The sequence below is a fragment of the Mytilus edulis genome, chromosome 1, assembly GCF_963676685.1.
Source record: "Mytilus edulis chromosome 1, xbMytEdul2.2, whole genome shotgun sequence".
In the NCBI taxonomy this organism is placed as follows: domain Eukaryota; kingdom Metazoa; phylum Mollusca; class Bivalvia; order Mytilida; family Mytilidae; genus Mytilus; species Mytilus edulis.
The window spans coordinates 12,720,267-12,746,078 of NC_092344.1; the positions used below are offsets into that span (position 1 = coordinate 12,720,267).

Consider the following 25,812-nt stretch of genomic DNA (forward strand, 5'->3'; position numbering starts at 1 on the left):
GTGCTTAAACCTTAAATTTCATGACATGTTGAATATTAATTTTACCATTTTTAAATAAACAGTCTGTGCTTATAAATTTTCTTGGAAAACTTGTAATACTTATAGAATAACTAATCCAAGAATTCAAATAGAGAAAAATATTCAACGAGTGACCGAACAACACATTAATTCAGGAATGCACGCAGCGCATGAGTTAATTATCAGTGTTGTTCCGTCACAAGTTGAATATTTTTCTCTATTTGAATTCTTTGATCAGTTATTCTTTTTATTACATTGGCAAAGTTTTTTTTTTTAATTAAAGTAGAAAATGTAAGGAACTATATCTTTTTCTATGCATTCACAATTTGTTTTGATCCGATGTTATCGAGGATTTGACAACGCCTATTGTTGTATTTCAGAGAAGTGAAATAACCACGTTTATTTCACATGTGAAATTATCGGTTTTTATTTCACTGGGAAATCAATGTAATAAATGCATTATTTTACAGGGTATGAAATCCCTTTCATGAAACATCTTTCATGATAAGTCTGTTCTTAGTAGTACATATTTATCATTCATTTTTAGCTATGAATTGATTTCTTAAAATTGTCAGTTTAACTATTTCTATGTTAAAATACATATAATAAATTTAAAATTACTTCTTTATTATGAACATAAAACATGTTTAAAAAGTATAACGTCCTCCAAGAACATTTGGCGCAATAACTGTCATTACAACTTCATTAAAATAGTCTGTTTCTTTTCTTCTTCTTATGAAACCATATAGCCTTCTGAACAGTTTTGGGCCTGACTGACCATTTTGGCACAAATCTTCAATCACAAAATTAACTCCCTTGACATACTGAACTTTGAGTTATCATGTCTGACCTCCATTCTGAATTCCTTCATCTTCTAGTACAGCAGCATACTGAGAGGTCCATTGCTCAGGGTCTCTATCATCATACAACTGAAATAAAAATGGTAAAATAACAAATATTACATTGATATTTACTTCAATCTAGTGATTGGAGTTTAATGTCACTTTCAGTACTATTGGTTCTTTCCTGATGGTCAGATTTTATTGTTGGCCAGACTGCTTTTTAATACATGTTTCCCAGCTACTCAAATTATTCATAAAATCATTAAGACTTACAGAAATTGTTATGTCAAAATTATAATTTGACACTGCAAACACTTTCGGTTTTAGGTTTAATGTTGTTAGATTTTCATAGTTGGCAAAATATTTGTGTGAATATAAAACTTCTCTTTTAATGTTTGAGTATAAATTAAGCAATTTGGAATTCTTATTTTGAACATTTTGTCATTCTAGGGTCTTTTAAAGCATACTACAGGGTATGCTAAATGTTGATGGCAGTATATGAAGTGAACTGCCGTTTTATTTTTAAATGAGAAATATTTCATAAATTTTGATTTTTAAAAAGAAACAGAGTGGTGAAATCGTTAGAATTCTAAAAAAAAATAATTCAAGCAATCATATGATCATGTGACATATAACCTTGTGATAAAAGACACATTCAACGTTAATCCATTACTGGGATCTAAACTCATACCTGGCATACAAAATTTAAACATGTTCTTTTAGATATTTCATGTCTAGCTCTCTGTCCCCATCTAAAGTCATAAACTGCTGGATCTGTGTTAGGCTGTCTGATGTACTCAATATATCCCTGCCTCACAAACTCTTGGGTCAACAATTTCTTTGTGTCACCAAATACCTCATGTGGCATACTGAATAAACAAAAAATTGAAATACATACTCTTAAGACTCTATCTGACACCATTAGGCTAGCACTGGTTTTTGTCATTTTAAGGTCAAGTGCAATGAATTTTCTGGTTCTCATATGCAGCATATATGTACTTGTGTAACAAATCAGTAGTCAGATCGTAGTCATGAACAAACAATAATGCAAATCTTGTAAACTATATTTTTCAAATCTGTCTGCTTTCAAACTGGTCAATGGTAGATAACTCTAATTGAGTTAAGAATCCTTGTTTAATATTTTCAATGTCTGATAAACAAAACTGATCAACTGATTTTAAGGACTAAACTACATCCATTAATAAATCAACACTTGCATAATTCTATTTAACTGTCACCATTGCTATTTTTTGGCATTGAAAGTTGTAAAAAAAAATCTATATTTCCCCCTTTTAACTGTTCTTTGGCTTTGAAGAGTTAATATTCAGTTTGTCACTGGGTGGCTAAAAGTTTGGACAATATCCCTTATAAATTCCAAATTGTTTATTGTCTGTTGATTTCTGTACTGGTAGATTTTTACAAAATTTCCTAGTAAGATCGAAAAGCTAGCTATAGGTATGGGTTCTTTGAATTGAAAAAAGAACTTATTTGTAACTAAACTTACTCTTGATCAATTCCTAGCTTCCTGAGGGTGTGCCATAAATGAGCTGAAATGAAAAAAAACAACATGAAAGATACAAGCTGTAGTGATCCAATGAACCAATTATAAAAAGAACAACTCACTTCAAGTTTGGACTATTTGGTCCAAAAGAGAAACCAAATAGAAGCAACCTGTTAAAGTATTGATGTAATTAACCTCCTCATTCCATAATCAATGAATTTTTTTTAACAACTCTCCTGTGAATACTTTTTCTTTCTAGTCATTCATTTTCAACAAATATGTTTCTGACAGTTTAAAGGAGCATTAGCTGTCAAATTCATGTTCCCAGATTTGACACAAATTCATATAATTGATTTATAATGTATAAAAAATTATAATGGAATTACAAAAAAATCTAATATAAACAATTAACATTGCATAGACTCGATAATATGTATTAAAATTTCATGTGTATTTTGGCTAAACATCATTTAACCAATCATTGAAATGAACTCCGAAGAATGCAGATGGTCATATAACCTGAAATCCAAATAAATATAAATAAAAGATATTTTGACATACTATGTGGACACCCATCTACTGTTAAAATTGTATGAGGACTTTTGGTTGGCTTTCCTGATTGAAATCAAATTCTATTTAATTAATTAAGGGTTATTGCTACAAGTTCTTTATCATATATTGTATTTACAGCACTTGGATTTGAGTATGTACATATGAACATAACTTACTGTCTTGCATCACTTCACCATTCATAAAAACCAAACTTAACACCACTAGTAGTAATCCCGTCTTTGAATTATCTTCTTCTGGCCTGTAAAAAAACATCAGAAACAACATGACCAAAAGAGCTATAAAATTTGTATCCTGCTATATGAAATTGTTGCAAGAAAAATAAATATGACGGTTTAAGCTCAATAAATCTGGAATGACATACTGGAAAATTTGGAAAATGAGAAAGAATCTTATTCTCACCAATTGTGAATACCAACAATATAAAGTTTGTATTAACAGGTCCAAGTATACTCAAACAAGTAAAACCAACCATTGCATAGGTGTTAAGATATGTCCATGTCCTGCTTCTTCTAACTCGTCTACATCTGTATCTATTCGATTAACTAACATATAGGTTCCCTTCAGCTTGTCCTCCAACTGAATCAGTTCTATACCAAATACCTAAAAGAGTTAGCATATAAACAAGAATAGACATGTATAAATATCACACCACCAATTTTCATGAAACAGACAATATAGATAAGACCCAAGTCAAACAGTAATTTAGAAAAGTGAATGTGGATTTTTGAAATACAAAGATAAATATAGAATAGAGAATGGAAAGGGGGAATGTGTCAAAGAGACAACAACTTAACCAAAGAGCAAAAACAGCACATGGCCACCAATGGGTCTTTTACTGAAGTGAGAAAATCCTGCACAAGGAGGCATGCTTCAAATAAGGTATATAAGCAATTCAAATAATATGACAAGAACTATAAGGACAATACATGTCATAGCAGCATATTACATTATTTGAGGGCACAACATTTTGACTTCAATGATTTCAATATTGATTATAATATAATTAAATAAGAAGATAATAAAAGATCAGCATTAAAATTACCCCAATCTCCCACTGATGCCCATATTTTGTCTGTCTAAGGGCTATGGAGTTTTCCAGTTTTTGCTCATTACAGAAGTTCATACAATGCCTTGTAGTTGTTTATATCTTTGATTTTTGGTGGATTATCTCAATTGCAATCATATCATATCTCCTTCTTTCTATATTAATCATGAATCTGAACTTTTGGCATAAACGACTATGTTAATTGAGTAACACATATTTGTTGCTGGACAAACAAATATATATAGCATAATAGACATGTACCCTTTACTTCAATGCTGGACAAGTCAAGTTAATTGTTAATAGCAGTAGAGAACGGTACTTACTTTAAGCAGCTTTTCTCCAGCCTTTTTAATCATGTATGGGAATGTTTTGCTGAATTCTTTCAGAACCTGCTTATTGATATCTGTATCAAAACAAAACTATTTATGGTAATGAAATAAAATACTTGTATGTATGTATTTCACTAGATGTGAAACATGAATGACTATTTATAAATATAAAACAAAATAAAAATGCATGTGTTTTCATGCTTTGTATAGCTCTCTCTTACCATGCATAACTATAGAATCAGAGGAAGAAGATGTCTGTCAGATCAGCAGAAACACTAATACATTAAAACAAATTACAATGTCAATGCTTTACCTTTCGGAGCACCTGACATCATCAGCTGTTTTAATGGGGTTCATGTACTCAAGTCTTTGATTTCTATATGTTGTGATTTTTGTACTGTTGTGTTTTTCATTTTTTTGCCATGGTATTGTTAAGTTATTTTTGAATCATGACTTTAAATATCCCTTCCCCTCTTTTTTATACCTCATTTTTATCAAGGTACTGTAATTACAAAACATTAAGTCATTCTTTTCAGTAGGTCTGAAAAATGTGACTTAAAAAGTTTAATTTTTATTTAAGAAATCAGCAAACAGGAAGTAAGTTTCTGACAGATCCCAGAAGTGATCATACATTACAACTCATCACTCCCAAGCTGGTTATCATGTGAACAGCTATAAGACAAAGGATTGCAATGCTATACTATAAAGTGGGTGTATCATGTTATGATCATGATGATTAATATTATAATCAAAGTGCTTGTAAGCACTGAACAGTAAAGATTGCTTCAATTTATCAGTGGAAAGTAAAATTAAAATATTCCATTGGTTGTAGTTGATTTAACAGCAAATCTATTCAAAGGAAGATAACTCCAATTTTTAAATTGAGATGACTTTACAAGGACATCATTTATAATTTGAGAGCAAATATTAGATTCCTGCACCTTGCAAAAATTATGTAATTTTCTTGACAAGTGTAACATCATTTTGTGCCTTTAATATCTCAGGAGCATATATTACATCGATAAAATTCTGGAAATGTTCATGAATAGGATGAATAGAATGTTATGACCAATGCACTATATTTTGTGTATCAAAAAGGTAGTGATAAGGCTCGGAAGATTTATATATCAAATCAGTCCCATACAGTTTTGATTGCATTTCTTTACCTAAAAAGTCTCACCTATTTTCTTTATTGGAATTTTCTTTTGATCCATGATCAGCAGGTACTGTACCAGGTCATTTAATCTTTTCTCTTGCTCTGCAGGATCCATGTTCTGGGCAGCCTTTTCTGCCTGGGTCATGGATTGTGTCATAGATTGAGAGGCTGACATCTGAGAACCTGAAGGCATCTCATCGTCAACATGCTGAAGAAAACAAATATATCAATGAATATTTTTCATGTAGGGACACTTAATAGTTAAAAAATGTATAGCCGACAATACAGTATTTGTTTTTTTTTCTCATTGTTGAAGATAGCATGGGTTTTTCTCATACAGGCGGCAGGCCTACAATGTATATTGTTCATGGGGGAGATTGTTCTAATTTTCTGACACCAAATCACTTAACACATAATAAGAAAAATCCAGTTTTCTGATAAAAGTGCACAAATTTGCGCCTTAACCTGTTCTTTCATTGTCTTTGACACTATTTTCTCATATAAACCCAAATACTTGAGGCCCATCTTATCATGCTTTGTTGTACTCTCTTATACTCACAAGGTAATAATAAAATTGAGAATGGTAATGGGGAAAGTGTCAAAGAGACAACAACTCAACCAACATGACCAAAGAGCAGAAAACAGCCCAAGGCCATCATTGGTTCTTCGGAAACACCAAGAAAATCATGCAGTTGACCTCTAAAACAAAAGTGTGTACTAGTTCACAAAAAAGTATATAGGTAGTCATCATAAAGCAGCAGAATATTTCAACAAAAAAATTTTAGTTCCATAATTATGATACAAAATTATCAGTGATACTGGTTACTGAGGATACCAGGTATTACTGACATGAATAAAATCTTTGAATCATATTTTTTTTAGTTAACAATTTCCGGAATGTGCAAGGATTAGAAAATATATATATACCAATTATTACCATTATTATAGGTTTTTACTTGGCCTAATGGTGGTGCATGTTCTCCTTATTTATCAAGTTAAGAAAAACTCTCAAAGTAATGACTATTCCTTTTAATTAAGACATGTAAGAGGAGTTAATTTCAAGTGATAAGTTTTAAAAGGGCACTAGCTGTCAAATTTGTGTTCACCTATTTGACTCAAATTCGCATATTTGATTTATAACAATCATGACAATATGAAACATTTATTCAAACTATTTTAAAAAGTCTTAAATAAACAGTTTACAGGTCATGAGCTGGATAATATGTTGCTTAGTTTTGTGTGTATTTTAGTCTAGACGCCATCTAATTAACTATTGAGATGACCCTCAAACAGCTCTGATGACCATATATAATTAAAGCGATATAAATACATGTATAGAAATAGATTAAGCAACTTCTACAATTAGGTTTTTCACAGTCTGTTTAATTTCATATTATTAAATGATATGAGCAAATAAGCCCTAATATGGATAAATCAGCATGTGCAATACTGAAAACGTTTCACTGTCGATATAAATCAAGATTTAATATTGCTCTTCGAACAGGGCCAATATGGAAAAAACAGGGCCAATACAGAAAAAATTGGGAAAAAATCTGTATTGGCCCTGGGGCTAATACAGGATGTTCACTTCCGGTTTTCTATTTTCTTACGCCATTACTTAACTTTGGAAGTATCTTTATCCATAAAAACATTTGTATAATATTTTTTAAATTAAATCATAAAATAAACAGGTTAAATGATGTGCAATGTTTTGTAACGTCTTAAAAGTTTTGAAACAGAAGAAACAGGGCCAATACAGAAAAAAAGCAGGAAAAAAGTTGTATTGGCCCATGTTTTAAATTTTCTTATAATCATTTATTAAAAGTGTTATGAACTGGCAGTGATCGGGAAACAAGTGCGCCCTGCGCCTATAGCGCACATCGACCAGACATGGCGCATAGAGTGACTAATGTAAGCGCCCACGTGGTGCACGATATTTTTCACTTCGTTTCGATACGTTTAGATATTGTCAAATGGATTTCCGATCTTGTTCCGTGCCGCCATGTGTGTGTACACGATTGTGTAATGTTCCTCCAATGATAGGAGCACCTATATATTTTTGGGACGTCTCGGGTGTTTTCTTATGGTAATAATAGAACCATGGGGTGTAACTGATTACCCCAAAAAACGTAATTAACCATCATTCATGATATGATTTTTTACAACTTTAAATTTGTGAAATTTGGCTAATACAGAAAGATTGGTCTCTAAATATATTTATTATCTATTAAGTTAGTTCAGCTTGCTATTATTTCGATTGAAAAACCCCAAAGCCTTTTTACGAATATAGTTTTTTGTCTCCATAAAAGGCGACTAACTGTCCTTGTCACTTTTTGGTCTTTGGCTTGTTTTGGCATTTTGTAAACATTGCTTCAGCGAATTATTGTTTTGTTTTATCAATTAATGATACTCTCTGTTGTTATTGTTGCCATCGTGATGAAGTAATAATAATACAAGAAGTGGAGAGGAAATGCCAGAAACGTCCTCTAAAATTAATACGGAACTTCAGGAATAAGTATGGTATCGACGAAGACCCCAATTTAATGTAAAAACAACATAAACATGAACAAGACAACAGTAAACATTGTAAATAAAGGTTATCTTAAATATTGTCTGGTTTGGAAGAAGTTATTTTACATTCCTTGAAATTGAAATAACAAAATCACAGGCACAATATCCAGATATCCATGATATTATTTAGAATCATAAAGGTAAGTACCACCATCTCTTTGCCGAGATATGCACTTTTTTCCCCAAAGTACATGTACATGTAGTCAATTCAAATGGCCCATTCATTTGACAACATGGCCCATTAATTTTTAAAATGGCCCCTTGAATTTAATTTTGAGGGGCCTTGGGCCCATACAGAAAAAATCCTTCCAGATCACTGACTGGCTGTTTCTGTATACATGTAGATTCTTGGTCAACTGTATTGACCCTCAACCCTATGGGTCTCGAGGCCAATACAGCAAACCTTGAATTATACCAGTGCCAATACAGAAACAGCCAGGGTCTCGAGGCCAATACAGCAAACTTTGAATCTATACCAGTGCCAATACAGAAACAGCCAGTTAATAACACTATATCATAGATTACAAATATATGTTTATTGTCTTTTTTACCTGTATGAGAATTTGAATGTTGTTGTTGTTGATCGAATGACTTAAATTCTTATATCCTATTCAAAACATACTAAAACGTATATATACAGCTAAAAAAAATCTTTTAAACATTTGTAAATAATAATGCATAAACAAGAAATTAATTATCAGAATTTTGCATGTATTTAAATCTAGATATCTAATTAACCATCGCAGTAACCTCCTGAAGACTGCCAAAGATTATACAACCTCCTAAACATAAACATAGACATGATTGATTTTAATAGATAGCAAACTTGTGCAATTGGATTTTCCTAGGTCTGTTTGATTTAATATTATAGGTTAAAACAATATGGTATAAATTAACTAATAATCATTTTTACCTGCATAAGAAAGAATTTTGTAGATCATTTTTGTAGATTGAATCAGTCAATCAAATGGTTCAAAAAGCATTACGGTTTATTGTCTAAGAATAGAGTTGGGTGCTCATTTTCGCCATAATTTTCCATGTTTTCTGCGTATCATGTTCAGGTGTTTACGTTTTTGAAGTACATGTATACTAATATTTCTATATGAAGATAACATCAAAGCAAAACATTCTTAGCCTGAAAACATGTTTCTTTGAAAAATTTAGGGCAATCCAGTTGAAGAATTACTAAGAAATACTTCTTTGAAATAGTGTGTTTCATTCAGGATATTGGCTGAAAATCGTTGTCTATTTTTCGGACCTTACTGCCAAAATTTAGTTACCAACCACATAACAAACCTACAAATGCATAATAAACACAATATTTTTGAAAAAGCTAAAGATTTATGCAAATTATGGAACTAAACAACTAGGTAGGTACTGGTGACTTAGCAAGTTCAATAAACTAATTGACCAGAATTTGCCAGTATCATGGTATTCACCACTGGCCTGGTCTGTACCAGTTTTGACCAGTTTTTGCCAATATTGTTCAGTTGTGAAATAGTAACTCATAACCCCCAAGAAGGTTCTATCATTTTAAAGTACAGATTGGATTCATGTTCTATTTATCTATGTGCTGCCAGGACGTCAACATTTCAAGTTTTCCAGGTTTGTGTGTGCATGTATATTATGGTGTATTTGTGTTCATAAAGTAAACAGCCATTTTTTGGTTGAATAGTAGAATTAGAAATCAACTTTTAACTCTAAAGTCATTTAAATTTTAAAGTTACTCAATACAACAATTATGTTTCTGCATATTTATATGACATATAAATACTTTACATTTTTTGTTCTTGGCATATTTATCAGTTAAAGAATTTTCTAATTATTAGATAGTGGCGCCATTTATTCCAGGTGTTGTTGATGTTTGAACAGTTGAATGTAGTTTACAGGTAAACTCGACCTGTAGCAAACTCGGACCATAACATTAAGATCATGATTACTAACTTGATGATGGACATAAGTTAATATGATACAAGAGATTCAGAGATTATGTTATAATACTGAGATATATTGATCTACAATGTATGTCTGTAATGATTTTTTAAAGAAAATTTCACAAAGTTAAGGAATGCCCTTTTAACCTTAAAAAAAAGAGGGGGGGTGGGGGGTGGGGGTGGGGGGGGGGGGAAGTTGGCTCATTGGCACTCAAACCACATCTTGTTATATCTATCTGATCCCCAATTCATATGGTGGTCAACAGACCAAGTAGATGACAGCAAAAAATGTTCTAAGGCAGCAACCATTTGATTTTCTTGGGGGGGGGGGGGGGGGGGGGGGGGGGGGGGGGGGAAGTTTGTTTTCAGTTTTTGAAGAAAAAAATAATTTGTTTTTGATTCTGAGAAAAAAAAATGTTTGTTTCACCCTCAGCTGCCACTATATGTAATGCTAAAACTGAAAGAAAAAAATAAATTGTTTTCGACTTGTGGCGAAAAAAATAGATTGTATTTCGCCACAGGCGAAAAAAATAATTGGTCCAGAAAAAAAAACATAGCCCCCCCCCAGAAAATCAGTTGGTTGCTGCCTAAATCCATACCTTATAGTGTTAAATTTTGAAGAAAACAAATAGATTGTTAGTGTCGATAACGGTCATTTAAATACACCATGTATATTGTACATGTATTGGTATGTATATATAGAATTTAAAATAAAAAAAGACAGGTAATCATTTTAACAAAACTGACTGATATGTTTTGTATTGTTCAATATATCATATATTTTTTTGCATTCTAGTGGAAAGCAAACACCATATATATATAAATCAAATCAAATCAAATCAAATAATTTTATTGGTGTCAATTCCTATACAGAAATGACACCAGCCGAAATTTACAAAATACAAATACAAAAATAAATAAACAAACAAACAAACAAAAACAAAACCCAACCAACCATATTTTCTTAATGATCATGCATGATAAGAGATACATATATTTATATATTATTTAATATGTATTAAAAAAATCTGCCATATCTGTATACATGTTACTTGCACTTTTTCCCAGACTGTTCATATTGTCAGTATTTGTAAAAAAAAACATGCTTTTGTTACAATTCAAATTTTGAAACTGCTCATCATTTTTACACGTTAGTGAGGCCGATCTGTAATGGGCCGAGTTTGTAAACGAACATTCAAACACTTTGATGACACTGACAATTTTCCGGTGGAGTCAATTACGGATCAGTTTTCAAGAATATTGTTCGTCTGTTAAAAAATATCTCGAAGAAAAAACACAACTACGTGACGGGAATATATAGTTTTATTTTAATTTAAGATATTCTCCTTAAGCAGGGAATGTTACTTTGACACTCAAAGGAAAATCTTTTATTTACAAGAGAACTACGAATCCGAGAACACCACATGGTTTAGCACGGTGACGTCTGATGATATTTTTTGAAGTTTGGAAATTACACATAGCCTCGGTGTTTTGTTGACTAGTGGTATAAATTTTACTGGTATTAGCTTAGTTTGTGTTCTGTATTTTATGGACGGAAATTTGAATTTGAAATTGATTTAATTACAATTTAAATGCAGCTTTGACTGGAATTTTACCTTTATGATAATTTATGTAACATTTCTAAAGTTAGGATAAATTATCTTTTACGTTTGTTGAAGATTTATTCATTGTGTGTTTCTGTGATACTTTTACCTTTAGGAAAAGTTTACTTTTGTATAGTAGATGTTGAAGAAAATATTTTTCACATGAGGTACTCCTTTTCAGGAGGAAGTTACCCTTTAGCTTTACACAGGACAAAACTGGCAAATACTGGATAACTAAAATTTTCCTTGTTTCTTTTTAACATGCATGGTTTTTCTATATTAATTATAAACATTTCTATTTTGTACAATTTTTTTTTATTATTAGAATCTAATATTTAGAAAAAATAATGATATTGGTATGGATAATTATAGATATACCAATTTAGTTCTATGGGTATAGTGATATTGTATACTACAAATGTAGTCTTTTGGTCATGCTCTAAATGTCTTAATATATATTTATTAATATATAAATCAATATACATGATAATGTTTTCCTTAGGCGGATCCAGAGGGGAAATTTGGTTGATTATACAGCAGATAACAGGGAATCACTGAAGCATGACTGGAGCGGTCTCTCTCTCTCCCCACCCCCCTTTTATGATCAGTTCTGGATCCGCCACTGTTTTCCCATTTTTATGAGGCTGCAAAAATTGAAAGTTTTTTGATCGTATATTGGTATCACGTAGGTGTCGGCGGCGTCAGAAGACTTGGTTTTCGCACTATAACTTTAGTATAAGTGAATAGAAATCTATGAAATTTAAACACAAGGTTTATGACCATAAAAGGAAGGTTGGGATTGATTTTGGAAGTGTTGGTCCCAACAATTTGGGAATTAAGGGTCAAAGAGGGCCCAAATAAGCATTTTCTTGGTTATCTATGAAATCTATGAAATTTTGACACCAGGTGTATGACAACTAAAGGAAGGTTTGGATTGATTTTGGGAGTTTTGGTCCCAACAGTTTAGGAATTAGGGGCAAAAAAAAGGCCCAAATAAGCATTATTCTTGGTTTTCGCACACAATAACTTTAGTATAAGTAAACAGAAATCAATGAAATTTAAACACAAGGTTCATGAACACAAAAGGAAGGTTGGGATTGATTTTGGGAGTTGAGGTCCCAACAGTTTAGGAATAAGGGGTCCAAAATTAAACTTTGTTTGAATTCATCAAAAATTAAATAATTGGGGTTCCTTGATATCCCGAATCTAACTGAGTATGTAGATTCTTAATTTTTGGTCCCATTTTCAAATTGGTCTAAATTAAGGTTCAAAGGGTCCAAAATTAAACTAAGTTTGATTTTAACAAAAAATGAATTCTTGGGGTTCTTTGATATGCTGAATCTAAACATGTACGTAGAATTTTGATTATTGACCCAGTTTTCAAGTTGGTCCAAATTGGGGTCCAAAATTAAACTTTGTTTGATTTCAACAAAAATTGAATTCTGTTTTTTTTTTGATATGCTGAATCTAAACATGTACTTAGATTTTTTATTATGGGCCCAGTTTTCAAGTTGGTCCAAATCGTGGTCCAAAATTAAACTTTGTTTGATTTCAACAAAAATTGAATTCTTGGGGTTCTTTGATATGCTGAATCTAAACATGTACTTAGATTTTTTATTATCATGATTATGGGCCCAGTTTTCAAGTTGGTCCAAATAGTGGTCCAAAATCAAACTTTGTTTGATATCAACAAAAATTGAATCCTTGGGGTTCACTTCTTTGATATGCTGAATCTAAACCTGTGTTTAGATTTTGATTATAGGCCCAGTTTTCAAGTCGGTCCAAATTGGGGTCCAAAATTAAACTTTGTTTGATTTCAACAAAAATTGTATATATGGAGTTCTTTTATATATGCTTAATCTAACCATGTATTTAGATTTTTGATGTTTGGGCCCGGTTATCATATTGGTCCACATTGCGGTCTTAAGGGTCCAAAATTGAACTTTATTTGATTTCATCAAAAATTGAATTCTTGGGGTTCTTTGATATGCTGAATCTAACCATGTATTTAGATTTTGGATATTGGACCATAATAGGTAATGTCAATTTAAAATTTAAAGTTTTTAAGTTCAAGTTCTTAGACCACATTCATTATGTGTCAGAAACCTGTGTTGTGTCAACTGTTTTAATCACAATCCAAATTCAGAGCTGTATCAAGCTTGAATGTTGTGTCCATACTTGCCCCAATGTCCAGGGTTCAAACTCTGCGGTCGTATAAAGCTGCGCCCTGTGGAGGATCTGGTTTAAAAGAGTTGTGTCCCTTGGAAACCCTTAAATTATACGGAAAGTTGCATTGTCAATGATTGTTAGTGCTCTCATGTGTACAATTCTTCCCAGAATTTTATAAAACTTAATTCACAATCATAAAGAAATCACATAAAATCTAATTGACCTAAAATTTGTTGATATTGCTTAAATTATATTGAAACTTACCGGTATTGTTACATGGGTATTAGTATTAGATATAATGGCAGTTTTAATGTCGCCATCACTTCGCCATTTGAAAAAGCTAGGAAAGCATATTTTAAAATAAAGAAAACAATAGGATTAGATAACCCTTGTAAACTTCTGGGAAAACTTTTTGATTCCTTAGTAGCCCCTATTCTCCTTTATTGTAGCGAAATCTGGGGGATTATTTCGACATTTAAAGACAGTGATGCCTATGAAAAGTTGTGAATAAATAGGATTTTTGTACTCGAACCTCATGAACTTCAAGTTCAGTATACATTTGTAATTCAGACATGTGAGATATAGGTATCATTGGGATACTTCAGTATTGGACTTTTATTGTAAATCAATAATAATTCCAGTAAGAAAGCATTTCCTCTCTGCAATTAGAGATATACATTGTATAAAGAAGATGTACACCCTGTGTATCAAAAGTCAGATCTGGCAACTTTTATCTTCTTCTTTTTCTGCAATAAACATGATAATAACCCCTCTTTTTTCCTTTAGTGTTAATTTAATCATTGTTAATTAAATAGCTGGTCAGTGTTCATAAAACTTATCATTTGATTCTATTGATTAATAAGCACATGTTCTTATCTTTTATATCCGTGAGACATGTGCATGTGTTTACCATTTACAAAACTAATCATCAAACATCAAACATATAAACAATAAACATGATAAAATGTCAATGCTATTTTTCTGATCACAAATATTATTGATTTAGGTGATTAGATTATCAAGAGAAAACATTAACAGGGGCGGATCCAGGATTTAATGTTAGGGGGGGCGCAAATTTTTTGTTTGCTGAGCGGAACGAGGCGAAAAAAAATTTTGAGGTAAAATTATTGAAATATTCTTCTAAAGGGGGTGCAATGTAGATATCACGAACTATTGTGTGGTAAAATTAGCGAGAAATTTACGTTTCAAGCTGAAACCGACGAAATCCTCCTCTGAAAACAATCTATAATTACCATACTTAACAAGAAATCTTTGAGCTTCTATTCATTGAGACTATCCCCATATATTTCCTCAAAACGGGACAGAAAACAATAAGGATCGATAGAGACATTCCTCAATCCGGAGTACACAAGCTGACCCTCCACATAAAAGTATGTCAATAGTTGCTGGGAAAACTGGTGTTGCATTTAATGAAGTACTAGAAATAGATGTGCATGCGTCCTAGTTAATCCTCTGGACCAAATATATAGTGTCTGACTGACAGATGGACGGACAGAGGTAAAACAATATGTCCCTGTTCCGCGAAGAACCTCCGAGTTATGAGGGCAAGGTGTCTTACAAGTTGGAGAAATCCACAACAATCTCCAAACACCCCTCACTCAGGCATGCACTAAGGAATTCATATTGTATATATGAGTTTATAAAGCTACAGTAATAAAGTTGCAGCCCCAAAAACAGAAGCTGAAGATCATGCAAACCTTTTATTTTGATTCTGTGTTCCAATGCAAACCAATCTACAATCAAGACACCATCACTTGTAAAATTATCTATATAGCAATATCGGGTAATATCTTAACTAAACCCGGCTTAAAAGACGTGCTGCAGGTAGTTGTGATATAAAGAAATACAGGTACACCACAAAAAAGTTAGTTGGAACTTTGATTATCAAAGAAATTGATAATAAAAAGCGCAAATACAATGAAAAAATTAACTGCTAAACATCTATTATGTTTGACACCAAACGCAGCTCCGCGTTTGACACCTTCCTTTGGAGTATACAATATTTTTAGAACTTAAATAAAATGTAGGTCAGTTGATTAGTAATCACATTAATTCTGTTAAACTGACTGTTATATATACAATATAATATAATGAATGTTAAAAAAGATGGAATGGTATCTTCTGATACTTAAATAAGTTGAAGACAACCCATGCTTTGCAAATTTTTTTTGGGAGGGGGGGGGGGGGGGGGGGCGCACGCCCGCCACGCCACCGCCTAAATCCGCCCCTGATTAAGTAATATTTAATTACCTTTTAAGTTCTTTCTGTGAGAGCCCTGACTGTTGTTACAGTATTTTACACATAAATAAATGTATCTGCCCTGCAGATTATTCGCTTATCTTATTCTATAATAATACTTCTTTTTTTTGGAAGATAAGTTTTGTTTTAAAAGAAAATTACATGAATATACATACCAGAACATAACAGACAATAGGTTTACAATCACAAAGGTCATGAAGGTCACCCATTCAGAATCAACTTTGCACTTTTTTCATAAATATGTGGATTTCCTTCCAAAATTTTAAATAAATATTTGAGCCGGCAAAATTAAAACAATGATAGAAAGACGTTGCCTAGATTGGCTAGAAACTGAAAAAGGATTGGATGTTCTAGAATGACTATAATTTAATATCATTCCATACATGGACACTGCATGTTATTTTAGTATTATTTTTATTGACTGGGTAACAGATGGTATACAAACATGTCTAAGTTTTAAAAAATACACCTGAAAAACTGATATTTTGTAATTTGAGATCAGTTGAATATTAAATAGTACATGTATAACCAAAGTTTCATTCATTTAAAATATAATGTTTGTTATCTAATTTATATTTTCAGTTGTGGACATAAAAATTAGATTAGCTGGAATTCCTGGAAGAAATATTGGTTGTATAATTCGGATTATGCCTTAATTTTACAAGAATAAACTTGAGAAAGGCAGAAAATTTGCAGGTTTGTTTTACATTGAAATGTCTTCATACATGTATATTGGTATTCTATTGCAAAATCATAAATGAACATATAATTTCATACAGAACATTACTTGTTATTCGTTTGAAATGATGTATTATATGATCATTTTATTGCACTAATGCAAAAAGCTTCAAATTAGCAATGTGTCATCTTGGACAAAAATATGTTTCAGAAGACAATGAAAGAGTTAATGTTTATCAAGCTTTGGTATATACAATAAAAGGGTTACTGCACAAAAATTGGACAAGTATCCTTTGTAGCATATGATATGAATAGCACACCAAGGTGTTTCAATAAAAATCTATTGATGATAATATTTCCCCTTATGCATGCAATAACCCTTAGTACATTCCTGATATTACTTTGAAATTTACTGATTATTTTCAAGGTTAAGAATAATATATACAAATATGTAAAATTATTTACACGAGTGGCAAAGCACATTTTTCCATGCAGTGTGTTAAGTGACAGTGTTGTATTTAAATCTATTTTTATAGAAGAATTAATCAATAATTATATTTTGATTTTAAAATTGTATAAAACTGCAGATTAGTCAAAACATTCTTCAATTGAAAATCAGTGATGTGCATAACTCCATTGACAAATGATTGAGTAATCACGGAATATATTTCTCATTAAATGTTGTGGAAATTTTTCCTTCAGAAACATGAGAAACTATCATTAGCATTACTATTGCATCCAAAAATAACTCTAAATTGGTCAATCATACCTATAGGGAAAGTTTCCAGATACGTTTGTGTGCAATTTTTCTGAATTGATCTGGAATAAACTACAATGTAACTGGATTATATAAGTTTTATGTTGCTATGAATAGTTTTACAAATGTATTTACAAATACTTTTTTCTTTGTAAGCAGTAATTATGGACGTTATTTCATATGATTGACCCAACATCAATACACAAAAGACTTGATACATGTGATAGGAAGATTTTTTTTTGCTAAGAAATAATATTGACCGAATATAATTTTTTTGACATCAATGTAAATTTGCTAAGACGTGATAAACATTTGATAAAAGGAAACATCCTTTCTATGATGTGTAATTTTTATACGACTGCAAAAATTGAAAATTTTTTGGTCGTATATTGGTATCACGTTGGCGCCGTCGTCTGCGTCGTCGTCTGAATACTTTTAGTTTTCGCACTTTAACTTTAGTAGAAGTGAATAGAAATCTATAAAATTTTAACACAAGGTTTATGACCACAAAAGGAAGGTTGGGATTGATTTTGGGAGTTTGGGTTCCCACATTTTAGGAATTAGGGGCCAAAAAGGGCCCAAATAAGCATTTTCTTGGTTTTCGCACTATAACTTTAGTTTAGGTAAATAGAAATTTATGAAATTTTGACACAAGGTTTATGACCACAAAAGAAAGGTTGGGATGGATTTTGGGAGTTTGGGTTCCAACAATTTAGGAATTAGGGGCCAAAAAAGGGCCCAAATAAGCATTTTCTTGGTTTTCGCACTATAACTTTAGTTTAGGTAAATAGAAATCTATGAAATTTTGACACAAGGTTTATGACCACAAAAGAAAGGTTGGGATGGATTTTGGGAGTTTGGGTTCCAACAGTTTAGGAATTAGGGGCCAAAAAAGGGCACAAATAAGCATTATTCTTGGTTTTCGCACAATAACTTTAGTATAAGTAAATAGAAATCAATGAAATTTAAACACAAGGTTTATGACAACAAAAGGCAGGTTGGAATTGATTTTGGGAGTTGAGGTCCCAACAGTTTAGGAATTAGGGGCCAAAAAGGGGCCCAAATATTGAAATAAGCATTTTTCTTGGTTTTCACACCATAACTTTAGTATAAGTAAATAGAAATCTATGAAATTTAAACATTAGGTTTATGACCATAAAAGGAAGGTTGGGATTGATTTTTGGGAGTTTTGGTCCCAACAGTTTAGGAATAAGGGGCCCAAAGGGTCCAAAATTAAACTTTGTTTGATTTTATCAAAAATTGAATAATTGGGGTTCTTTGATATGGTTCTTTGACATGCCAAATCTAACTGTGTACCGGTATGTAGATTCTTAATTTTTGGTCTCGTTTTCAAATTGGTCTACATTAAGGTCCAAAGGGTCCAAAATTAAACTTAGTTTGATTTTAACAAAAATTGAATCCTTGGGGTTCTTTGATATGCTGAATCTAAACATGTACTTAGATTTTTTATTATTGGCCCAGTTTTCAAGTTGGTTAAAATCAGGGTCCAAAATTAAAATTTGTTTGATTTCATCAAAAATTGAATAATTGGGGTTCTTTGATATGCCAAATCTAACTGTGTATGTAGATTCTTAATTTTTGGTCCCGTTTTCAAATTGGTCTACATTAAAGTCCAAAGGGTCCAAAATTAAACTAAGTTTGATTTTAACAAAAATTGAATTCTTTGGCTTCTTTGATATGTTGAATCTAAACATGTACTTAGATTTTTGATTATGGGCCCAGTTTTCAAGTTGGTCCAAATTAGGATCCAAAATTATTATATTAAGTATTGTGCAATAGCAAGAAATTTTCAATTGCACAGTATTCAGCAATAACAAGAAATCTACAATTGCACAGTATTGTGCAATAGCAAGAAATTTTCAATTGCACAGTATTCAGCAATAACAAGAAATCTACAATTGCACAGTATTGTGCAATAGCAAGAAATTTTCAATTGCACAGTATTGCACAATAGCAAGAAATCTTCAATTGCACATTATTGTGCAATAGCAAATATTTTCAATTGCACAGTATTGCGCAATAGCAAGAAATATCTAATTGCACAATATTGCGCAATAACAAGAAATTTTCAATTGGAGTTATCTTTCTTTGTCCAGAATAGTAGTTGAATCAACTTAAATCATTGTTTTATACAACATACAATGTTATATATTCACTTTTACTACCAACTGATAAATTAAAACAATCTTTACCATTCAGTGATAACAACCACTTTTTTTACATTTTAATATTTTATGATGTATTTAAATGAGTAGTTATTGTTGCAAACTCCATTAGAAATTTGAATTGAGATCAGTTTTGGAATAAGGGAAAGGGGGATGTGAAAAAAAAATTGGGGGGGGGGGGGGGGGGGTTCAAATTTTTCTCATTTCAGATTTCATAAATAAAAAGAAAATTTCTTCAAACATTTTTTTGAGAGGATTAATATTCAACAGCATAGTGAATTGCTCAAAGAAAAAAATTTTAAGTTCATTAGACCACATTCATTCTGTGTCAGAAACCTATACCTATGTCCATACTTGCCCCAATCGTTCAGGGTTCAACCTCTGCGGTTGTATAAAGCTGCACCCTGCGGAGCATCTGGTTCAATATGCAGTCACTCAAATTTGGTGTTTTTTCGAACTTAAAATATGTAATATAAAAACGATTCCAAATTGCATTTGAGATGATGAAAGAAAGAAATAACAATTATGTATACATGCTGCATCAACAAGATAGCTAATTTATGAAATAAACTTTGGTAATTATTAAATTAACAGATTTACTTAAAAACCAACTGTTTGTTCACTATAACAGGTCACACTACTTTTGCTATAATATAGGCTATAGCAGATTTGTGATGTTGGGTATTGATTTATGAAAAAAAATTTATGGACTTGGTTTTAAAGATAAAAGCAATTTATAAAAAAAATGAAATTGAAAAGAAAAATGTTTGTCAATATTTTGAAAATTTCATCAAAGCTAATTAAACATTAGATAATTTCATTGTTTGATTTTGCAATTGAAGAGTTATAGATTGCATAATACAATTGATTTCCCAACAGGCATCATAGAAGCCTTTTTCAAGGTACAGATTAGAAAGTTTATTTGTTAGAGTGAAAACTTTTAGAATTTTGTTTTTTGACAAAAGTATATTTTTTTTTTAGTCAAAACTAAAAAAATATTAAGGTTTGTGCAAAATGCTTCTGTTAATGCAATTTGAACTTATCTCCTTTGCCTATCAATTCTGCATTTAAAATTATATGTTTGGTCACAGGTATAAAAGACTACTTATGTCCTTCAATGCCTAGAATATATATATATATATATATAATAATCATATAACATCTACACACGCTTAAAAAACATGTGTCTCATGTCTTTCTCTAGATTCACCTTCCGTGACAAGGTAACATTTCGACTATTGAAGTTATATTTTTATATAGCGGATGTGGTCGAGTGGTCTAGAGCGCTGGACACGAGGCTAAGCAATTGGTGCTGTAGTGTATCAAAGGTGTGAGTTCAAATCCCGCTGAGGGACGGACAAAAAATTTGTCAGTAGAAAATCTAACTCTAACACTGTTTGGTGTAATTTCAGACTTATATATATATATTATATCGATTTGCTTTTGGTATAATGCAGAGTGCACAAAGTGTCTAGAAGTAATTAAAAAGATATCAGCTGCACACAATTACTGGTCAAGATAAGCAATACTTAATTTAGAATACCATGTTATCTTCATAAAATGGCTGCACCCATAGCAATTAGCATGCATAGGTAGTATCCAATGGTTCATTGTAATCCTTTGAGAAAAATATAGCATTATTAATTTGAATTTTGAACTTGTGTAATATTTATTTATGTCACAATTATATTTTATTTTGTCTTTCTTTGTATTACAGTTGAAGTGAAATACTCCATCGTTGGTTATAAAGAAAACTCACCATGAAGTTGACACGGTTCGAGATGTTGAGGAAGTCTGCTCATGCAGCCACATATAATATGGTTTTACAGGTAAATCATCTCAGAATAAAGTCTGCTCATGCAGCAACTTATTATATGGTTTTACAGGTAAATCATCTCAGAATAAAGTCTGCTCATGCAGCAATGTATAATATGGTTTCACAGGTAAGTCATCTCAGAATAAAGTCTGCCCATGCAGCAATGTATAACATGGTTTTACAGGTAAATCATCTCAGAATAAAGTCTGCTCATGCAGCAACTTATAATATGGTTTTACAGGTAAATCATCTCAGAATAAAGTCTGCCCATGCAGCAATGTATAACATGGTTTTACAGGTAAATCATCTCAGAATAAAGTCTGCTCATGCAGCAACTTATAATATGGTTTTACAGGTAAATCATTTCAGAATAAAGTCTGCTCATGCAGCAACTTATAATATGGTTTTACAGGTTAATCATCTCAGAATAAAGTCTGCTCATGCAGCAACTTATGATATGGTTTTACAGGTAAATCATCTCAGAATAAAGTATGCTCATGCAGCAACTTATAATATGGTTTTACAGGTAAATCATCTCAGAATAAAGTCTGCTCATGCAGCAACTTATTATATGGTTTTACAGGTAAATCATCTCAGAATAAAGTCTGCTCATGCAGCAACTTATTATATGGTTTTACAGGTAAATCATCTCAGAATAAAGTCTGCTCATCTGCTCATGCAGCAATGTATAATATGGTTTCACAGGTAAGTCATCTCAGAATAAAGTCTGCTCATGCAGCAACTTATAATATGGTTTTACAGGTAAATCATCTCAGAATAAAGTCTGCTTGTGCAGCAACTTATAATATGGTTTTACATGTAAGTCATCTCAGAATAAAGTCTGCTCATGCAGCAACTTATAATATGGTTTTACAGGTTAATCATCTCAGAATAAAGTCTGCTCATGCAGCAACTTATAATATGGTTTTACAGGTAAATCATCTCAGAATAAAGTCTGCTCATGCAGCAACTTATAATATGGTTTTACAGGTAAATCACCTCAGAATAAAGTCTGCTCATGCAGCAACTTATAATATGGTTTTACAGGTAAATCATCTCAGAATAAAGTCTGCTCATGCAGCAATGTATAACATGGTTTTACAGGTAAATCATCTCAGAATAAAGTCTGCTCATGCAGCAACATATAATATGGTTTTACAGGTAATCATCTCAGAATAGTAAAAAACTTTTGTCTTCCTTAATTGCTGGTTGTTTTTTTTTGCAATTTCAATGCCTAAACTTTTCATATTAAAACAGGGTTTAATTAATCAATGGGTAGTTCTCACTCCACATAGATATTGTTGCTTTCTACAAACAAAACATATTCTGCACTGCCAAATGGAAACACTAAATTAGCAAGATTTATTGTAAGGTTTAATTTTTTCATAGAGTGGCATATTTCTGCACATGTACTTCATTTTACTTCCCCTAGGTTACCAGACAATAAGTAATCTCCATGGTTTTCATCTACTATATCATTTATATGAATAAAAGAAGGCATCAGGTCAACATTAGCCAGACAACTACTCCATGACACAAATAAACATGCGACTTATAGATATGATAGAAGTCAACATATAGTCTATCAAAAATAAACAGACATAAATACAACTTATACCAATCCCCACTTTTGATGAGTCTCAAATAGTTCAGTACGAATAAACAAAAATAAAATAAAAATTATGTAATATGCTTATATATATTTACTTTTTATGTTTTTTCCAGCTATTTTTGAAGATGATCTCCTTTGTTTTGAACATGATTGTGATCAGACTGGCTTCAAAAGACATGCTTGGTGTTGTCAATATACGGTAAGAAAACATAGTAATCTTTTGCCTTCCATTATCAAAAGTACAGGTGTAATTTATATATATATCTTTATTTCTCAACAAACACTTTCATTATATACTTATAGATTATCGGTGATCATCTCAACGAGATTGATTTTCTCGCTTGAGCCGGGACGGCGAAAGCGAGAAAGGCAATCGAGTTGAGATGAACAATGATAATCTTTTTATCGCTATTTTACCTATGACGACGTTGTCAATTTCATGTCAATTTCGTTAGCAACGCCACGTGCATGCTTAGTTTCTAGCGATAATTTTCCATCTCAAGCAGGTAGCATGATATGAAAATTATCACAAAAAAAGATCAAAGGAAAAAGGCACAAAATAGCGATAAAATATAGTACATGTATTATGATTCAATCAATGAGTCCATTGAATGGCAGATTAATTACAAAGCATCATTTACACAACATAAGAGACAAACTTAAAAATGAAGTAATAGGACAATAGAAATTCTTGATAACAATATTGTATTGACTGTTTAAAAAGATTTGAATTTATCAAAACTTTTGTCAATATGAAGGAAAATCTATACCAGGAAAAATGTTTTATAGTGTTCGACACCAAATGTCCACTTTTATCATTCATGAGTTATGATGTCCCTTTATAACTTTACATGCAAGCAGGGGCATCATTTTTGCCCCCATTTTAGGCATTTATTATTTTAAACTGCCCTATAATTAGGGCCCAGCCGACGGCGGGTCGCCCTATAGTGATCAGTCTGTCCGTCTGTCCGTCCGTCCGTCTGTCCGTCCGTCCGTAACACTTTCGTGTCCGCTCCATATCTAGAGAACCGTTATGATTTCATACTTAATACTTAACATGATTATTAACCAACACCAGAGGGTGTGTCATGTTGTATGTACAACTTCCTAGATCAAAGGTCAAGGTCAAAAACTTTGGTTTCAGTTGACAACCCCGTGTCCTGTGGTGAAGATCGTGTCCGCTCCATATCTAGATAACCATTATGATTTCAAAGTTTATACTTGACATCCATTTTAACAACCACCAGAGGGTGTGTCATGATGTATGTACAACTTCCTAGGTCAAAGGTCAAGGTCAAAAACTTTGGTTTCGAGTTGACAATCCTGTGTCCTGTGGTGAAGATCGTGTCCGCTCCATATCTAGATAATCGTTATGATTTCAAAGTATATACTTGTCATACATTTTAACCACCACCAGAGGGCGTGTCATGATATATGTACAACTTCCTAGGTCAAAGGTCAACGTCAAAAAAACTTTGGTTTCAGTTGACAACCCTGTGTCCTGTGGTGAAGATTGTGTCCGCTCTATATCTTGAAAACCGTTATGATTTCAAATATTATACTTGACATCTATTTTAACCAACACCAGAGGGTGTGTCATGATATATGTACCACTTCCTAGGTCAAAGGTCTGTCTGTCTGTTGGTCTGTCCATCGCTAACAAATTTGATCCACATTATATTTTGAGAGGACAGCTGTTATTATTTCATACTTTATATCTGACAAACATTTTCAACTTAACATATATATTAACCAACACAAGAGAATGTGTCATAATGTATGCATCCTAGGTCTAAGATCAGTCTGTCGGTCTGTCCATCTGTTCGTTGTTCTTAACAAATTGTGTCCGCTCTACCTCTCGAGAACCATTAATATTTCATACTTTATACTTGGTGGGTCATAATATATTGAAGGCATAATTCTAAAAATATGTGACAAATATCAATTGGGCAGCACCTTTAAACATATTGTTCAAACATCAATCCATATATCCAGAAGTCACCTTAGAGTAGTAATCAATGAGTTCACATCATGCAGTCATATCACTATTATACTATGAAAGTAAGATGAGAATATTTATCAGTTTTAACTTAAAATCTTAGATCAAAATCACACATGAGACTATGTAATAACTTCAAATAATGCTTCATATCAGATTATCCATACAACTTATTTACCCCACGTTATTGACAGCGGGGCCCACAGAGATGGCTCCCATCTCAATGATATCTAGTTTGCTTTACTTTATATCCAGCCTCCTTTATACAAAATAAATCTCCCACCTACACTTTCATGTCGACATCTATGTGGGGTTTTCCAAGAGTTCTACCCTAAAAAAAGAATTGATCTAGTGTTCAAGCAACTATTTTGAGGGAAAGACTTTATAAGATATCCAGGATATCCAGCTAAATTTGACCAAAGAAAGACAACTGCATCGATCATTCTCATATTTCAAACATATTTTTTGTTAGTTTTGAAATCATGATCATAATTAATTTAAGTTTATAGTATACATGAATATTTTCCTATTTTCCAATGTAATCTGGATTTAACAAATCTGCAACAAATATATAAAGAGATGAGCAATAATAGAACAAACACCTATACTGGGGTTAAATCTTGGTTTGAGTGAAAATTCTGTAAGAGTTGAAGTACAGTTTTTTTATATTAATCATGTGAATTTACTCTGTTTAAGTTAAACTTTTGTCTGAACTAAATTACATTAATACAATTACTGATGT

General features: G+C 32.0%; 2 protein-coding genes across 8 annotated transcripts in view; one reads left to right on the top strand and one right to left on the bottom strand.

The window, feature by feature from the left end:
* Positions 1–624: 624 nt before the first annotated feature.
* On the bottom strand, positions 625–16,246 carry LOC139524281 (non-structural maintenance of chromosomes element 3 homolog). 2 transcript variants are annotated; one of them, XM_071319022.1, is made up of 8 exons: positions 16,178–16,246; positions 5,489–5,672; positions 4,303–4,382; positions 3,404–3,534; positions 3,090–3,172; positions 2,365–2,407; positions 1,552–1,729; positions 625–947 (listed from the first exon to the last, which is right to left on the bottom strand). In XM_071319022.1, exons 1-8 carry the CDS (start codon positions 16,229–16,231, stop codon positions 858–860), a joined length of 843 nt encoding a protein of 280 aa, XP_071175123.1. In that variant the 5' UTR covers positions 16,232–16,246; the 3' UTR covers positions 625–857. The 2 variants fall into 2 exon arrangements, with proteins under 2 accessions (XP_071175123.1, XP_071175129.1); XM_071319028.1 differs by lacking the exon at positions 16,178–16,246 and adding an exon at positions 9,815–9,905.
* The window catches only part of LOC139524256 (man(5)GlcNAc(2)-PP-dolichol translocation protein RFT1-like), a 53,691-nt gene continuing 37,382 nt past the window's right edge, over positions 9,504–25,812 (top strand). For 2 of the 6 annotated variants that reach the window (XM_071319010.1, XM_071318988.1), the window contains exons 1-4: positions 9,504–9,640; positions 16,605–16,718; positions 21,361–21,472; positions 23,185–23,270. In XM_071319010.1, coding sequence (XP_071175111.1) covers positions 21,404–21,472; positions 23,185–23,270 — 155 coding nt within the window. In that variant the 5' untranslated portion in view covers positions 9,504–9,640; positions 16,605–16,718; positions 21,361–21,403. Of the gene's footprint in view, positions 9,641–11,181; positions 11,489–16,604; positions 16,719–21,360; positions 21,473–23,184; positions 23,271–25,812 lie in introns of those variants that run through there. The other 4 variants (XR_011664763.1, XM_071318981.1, XM_071318971.1 and 1 more) reach the window with 3 other exon arrangements.